The 5550-nt window shown below is 48.0% G+C and overlaps 1 protein-coding gene across 1 annotated transcript; it reads right to left on the minus strand.

Moving 5' to 3' along the window:
• Window positions 1-3624: 3624 nt before the first annotated feature.
• Window positions 3625-5306, minus strand: LOC124656552 (acyl-[acyl-carrier-protein] desaturase 4, chloroplastic-like). Its single transcript, XM_047195272.1, has 3 exons — window positions 5182-5306; window positions 4292-4871; window positions 3625-4200 (listed from the first exon to the last, which is right to left on the minus strand). The coding sequence occupies exons 1-3, from the start codon at window positions 5304-5306 to the stop codon at window positions 3625-3627; spliced, it is 1281 nt and encodes a 426-aa protein (XP_047051228.1).
• Between the last annotated feature and the right edge of the window lie 244 nt (window positions 5307-5550).

Here is a 5550-nt window from a genome sequence, read left to right on the forward strand (position 1 = left end):
ATGATCTACCTTGCCGGTAGAGATAACGTCCTTCATGGGAGCCGCTCTTGAAAGTCCGGTTGACGAGGTAGTTAGAGTACCCACTATCATTCGTTGACAACAACAAACACCTCTCAAAATAATTTTACTCCTGTTTTACAAATGAAAAGCTCTAGCACATGTTAATCCTCGCTTCCTCTCGCGAAGGGTTAATCTTTTACTTTTACATTGAGTCTCCGTCCTTTCTTTGAGCACTTTCTTGAGAGCACAACTGTCATTCTTAGTATAATATGCTTGTCCCAAAATGTGATTAATCATGGTATAACTTTGATGCTTTTATCTTTGACAATCTCTACTTCCAGCTCTTCCCATGAACTTCAAAGGTGCCCGAGCATTTATGTTTTGCTGTACAAATACGGCAAGCGAGATACCACTTTATCATATCCTTCTATGAACATTGCAATCTTGCCGATAGACATGATTCATGATACTTATTATTAATTTGTTGGTACCTTTTCCATGATTGACATAGCTATTAGATGACTTTATTTGCATGTATCTTATTATGAATTGCCTAAGTATTTTTCCATATCATGAGAATATTTACATCATATGAACAAATATGTTCGTGAAAGTTCTTTTATCGCACTCAGCTTGTTAATCGAATTGCTTGAGGACAAGCAATAAGCTAAGCGTGGGGGGAGTTGATACGTCCAAAACGTATCTACTTTCCCGAACACTTTTGCTATTGTTTTGCCTCTAATTTGTGTATTTTGGATACAACTAACACAGACTAACACAAACTCAACTTTCAGGAAAATCCCCGGGATTAATTCCAATGGGCCTATTTTCACGAAGAATAACGGAGCCGAAGACCGTAAGGAGGGGGCCACGAGGCAGCCACCCCACCAGGCGGCGCGGCAGGCCCCGGGCCGCGCCGGCCTATGGTGGCGGCGCTCGGGCAGCCCCGTGTGACCCCTCTCGGACTACTTAAGGGTTTCGACCTAAAAACGCACGGGGGTTAGACGAAATCGCCGAAGACATCCAGTAACACCGCCGCCATCGCGAAACTTCGTCTCGGGACCGAAACTCCGTTCGGCACTCGCCGGGACGGGGAATTGGAGGAGATCATCGCCATCATCACCACCGACGCCTCTCCATCGACCAGCCATGTTTCCCCCATCCATGTGTGAGTAATTCCCCCGCCGTAGGATGAAGGGGATGGTAGGGATTGGATGAGATTGGTCATGTAATAGCATAAGATTGTTAGGGCATAGTGTCTAGTATCCGTAATTGGTACTTTTATGATATTGTTGCAACTTGTTATGCTTAATGCTTGTCACTAGGGCCCGAGTGTCATGATCTCAGATCTGAATATGTTATTTTTTCATGATGATATGCATTATTTTATGATCTTACCTGCAAGTTGTATACACGTATTGTTGTCCGGAACCCGAGGCCCCAAAATGACAGAAATTGGGACAGCCGGAGGGGAAGGCGGTGATATGAGGATCACATGTGTTCACGGAGTGTTAATGCTTTGCTCCGTGCTCTATTAAAAGGAGTACCTTAATTTCCAAGAGATTCCCTAGAGGCCCGGCCGCCACCGGCTGGTAGAACAACAGATGTTGTGCAAGTTTCTCATTGCGAGCACGTACGACTAAATATGGAACACATGCCTATTGATTGATTAGTACTTGGATACCGTTTTATTACTATCTCGCAAATGCCCTACCTTGATTGTTACATGAGTTTCTCTCATCCAGCAACGCCCGTTCATCCATCCCCGTGCCTACCGTATTTTAATCCTGCTCGTTTACTATAATCACTACTCGCTCTCTTTGTTACACTGCTGCCGATATTTCACTATCTGCTACTGCTATAAAACCGTTACTACCGATAAACTCTTGCTAGCAAGTCGGTTTCCAGGTGCACTGAATTGACAACTCCGTCTGTTAAGGCTTACAAATATTCTTTGACTCCCCTTGTGTCGAATCAATAAATTGGGTTTTACTTCCCTCGAAGACTGTTGCGATCCCCTATACTTGTGGGTCATCAACGGTACCATCAGAGGTACCTCGACCGGTACTACCGGTCCTGTGAGGGAGCAGTAGTACCGCTGCGAGATTCCAAGCTGACGTGTACCTGGTGCTGAAGGCGGTAGCGGTACTACCGCACTTAGCACCTGTGACGGCCCAGCTTTGCTAAACCAGGTTTCTTTTCTTTTCCTCTCCAACCACATCGTCTCGCGACACATACACAAAACCAGAAAACGTATCAACTACAATCTTGATTCTTCCGATCCTGAGGTGTTCAATGAGGACACCATGCACCTGCAAATCTTTCAAGTCAACTATGCACACGGTGAAACATATTCAAGTGCTCGTTATCAAACACACAAAATACTCATGGAGATACCTTGCTCTTTCAACATTGTTCAATATTGTGTGCCACAAGAGTATTACACTCGCTAAAGTGTTGGAAACTTCTCCACCGAATGTGTCGTTCGAAGAAGTTCCATTGGTTCTTGACAAGCATTTAGGATTGACTTATTACAACGTCTGAATTTGGTCAATTTAACTCAGGGATCCGATGTATTTCGATGGGATCTTATCGACAGTTGAAAATTCTCGGTGGTTTCTATGTACAAGGTTTTAATCCTACCTGATGTACCAGCTGATAATAATAAGAAAATTTGGAAGATGAAGATCCCACTTAAAACTACGGTGTTTGTGTGGTACATTCGTCGAGAGGTATTTTTTTACCAAAGATAACCTTACAAAACATAATTGGCAGAAAAGTAAGACGTGTGTCTTTTGTCAACATGACGAAACTATAAAAGCACTTATTCTTCTAGTGTAAATTTGCTAGATCTATATGATCAGCCATCCAGATAGGTTTTACTTTATACCCACAACAAAGCGTTGTGAATATCTTTGGCAACTAACTCAATTATGTGGATCCTAGGTTTAAGATAGTTATTAGGGTAGGAGCGATTATTTATTGATCTCTTTGTCTATGTAAAAATATAAGGTATTTATAAAGATAAAAATGCTTCTATTATGCAAGTCATGCTACACTCCGTTTATGGTTCTCTATAACTTATGGAGCATTGCGACTTCGGTTGGAGGATGCGTTAAAAAATATATTTTTCCAACATGGATGACAGCGTACTCTCCGGATTGGCCCTCCTTTGTCTTAGACTTTTCTTTTTTTAGTTTCATTCATGAGTATCCGTTAAGAACTTCAGTTTCATTTATGGTTGCAACTTGTGGATTGGTTCACCCGCGTGCATCTCATCTATGTAGAGGCCAGGTGTCGTGCTTAAACTTTTTTTTAAATAATAACACGATCATTATCAAAATAAAGAAAATGATGTTGCTGAATTTTGTTGTGCCATAATTTTTTTATGACCTGGTGAAGAACTAGCCATGAGAACAATCAGTAAGCCAGATGATGATCAAAAGTCGATTGAATAGCTGGATAAACAGTCCATTCTCTTCTTTTGTGAGACCACATTATTCACTCAAACAAGGAACACGTTTTTTTTTTTTTTGAGGGAAAACAAGGAACACGTAATTAAAGGTAGAGTACTATAGCTTATTATTCAGGAGCCCAGGGCAACAGAAGCCCATGTCTCACGTCTCAGCCTACCATGACGTAACTGTCGAAGATCCAGCTGAAGCTGGCCGGCCTGCGCTTGCTACGGGCCGCCCTCTGGTGGGCCAGCTCCTCCATCCTCCGGATCTTGGGCGGCAGCCTGCACACGTACTCCTGCGCGTGGCGGCCGTCGCCAGACAGCCCGGCGAGGTCCGCCACCCGCCACCTGCGCAGGAAGTGCTCCACCAGGTCGCCGTAGTCCTTCGCCGTGTAGACGCCGGCGCGCTGCGCCACGGCGGAGAACCGCTCGAACAGAGTCTCGGTGCAGTCGCGGCCATCGGACATGAGAAGGCCTGGCATGGTGACCTTGCCGCGCATGACGTACGCCAGAGCCCGCACCATGCCGTTGGGGTCCACCTCGAAGAGCTTGGCGCATACCCTGGTGTAGCCCGCCTCGTGCCGCTTCTCGTCGGCTGCGATGACGCCGCAGATCTTGGCGAGGGCCTGGTCGCCGTGCTGCCCGGCGAGCTTCGCCGTGTGCACGTGGGAGATGAAGGTGGCGCGCTCCTGGAACGCGCCGTAGATGACGCTGTGGTAGGGGCTCTTGGGCACTAGCATTTCCTTGACGACAGAACGGCAGAATCATTGATTAAATGGATATATAGGGCACGGTGCACGTACTTACTTGTACCAATAATAGAGTAGTACGTACCATGCCGTTGCGGAGTAGGTGATGGATGGTGGTCTCGATCTGGCGCATGTCGACGCGGCCGGAGAGGTAGAGGTAGCGGTTGAGGAGGTCACCATGGCGGTTCTCCTCTGCGGTCCAGCCCCGCATCCACTGCGCCCAGGGGAGGCTGCTGGCGCCGGTGTCGTCCGCGATGCCCTCCGTGCGGTTTCCCATGCTCTGGTACGACGGCAGCGCCTCTTCCGTCACCATGTTGCCCACCAGGCACACCAGGACATCGTCAGGAACGCCGGTGGCTCCCGCGCGCAGCTTGGCCACGCCATCCGTGAAGGCGAACAGAGCCTCGTCCTCCGTCGTCGCGCCGGACGCGGCGGCGGAGAACGGCAGGAAGTCGTGCGGCTGCCACGAGGACTCCACCGGGAGGAGCAGCGGGAGCATGTTGTCCGCCACCCAACCGTTGAGCGACCGGACGACCTCCACCTGCTCCCGCGGCACCGACGGGCATTGCATCTCCATGTCGATGCTTCTGGACGGAGCCTCCACCGGCGTAGTTGAGGCCGGGGTCCATCGCCTGGTCAAACTGGCCGCGCCAAAGTTAGTGCTCCTAGGTAGGGGTTGCAAAGCGGCTCGCTTGGTAATCAAAAGCGATTAACTTAGTTATACTCCTTTTCTTAACAAATCAGTCTAGTTTAAAATTAGATGCAGTAATAGGGCTCTCTACTCGCGTTTAATGGGGCAGAAAAATAGGGGTTATGTTAGACCTAGGACTAGCTTGGTAGGCATGCATGAAGAGTTATGTGAATCATAAGCTTAAACGATCGAGAGATGGAGACATGGAGTGCGTCGAACTCGCATTGAATTTACTACTACTTGGAAACATTTGCATGAACCAGCTACGACATCTATATGCATACCGAGGATTTGTAGGACAGCAGGTCCAGCCGAGCGGCGTAGGTCTGCCCGAGCCCGTGCCGCTCTTGTTCGGGAAGGAGACCATGGCGGACGCGAGTGCTGTTAGCCCCATGCACATGGTCGCCATCGCTCACCACTACTTGTATCGTTGCTGAATTGATTCATGCTTGTATATATAGGAGGAAATGGTAGAACATCGCCAGTACTAGGAGTAGATGGGAAAACCAAATGGAACACCCCATCCTCATGACTGCACCCAGCGTCAAAACATCAATGGCGCACATGGCTTCAATGCTACTGCCGGAATAGTACCGGCCGCAGTTTTCCATGTCAAGCAAGCACGGCGGCAGCGTACATCCGGCCGTCAGTCT

The sequence above is a fragment of the Lolium rigidum genome, chromosome 5 (genome assembly GCF_022539505.1).
Source record: "Lolium rigidum isolate FL_2022 chromosome 5, APGP_CSIRO_Lrig_0.1, whole genome shotgun sequence".
Lineage (NCBI taxonomy): Eukaryota > Viridiplantae > Streptophyta > Magnoliopsida > Poales > Poaceae > Lolium > Lolium rigidum.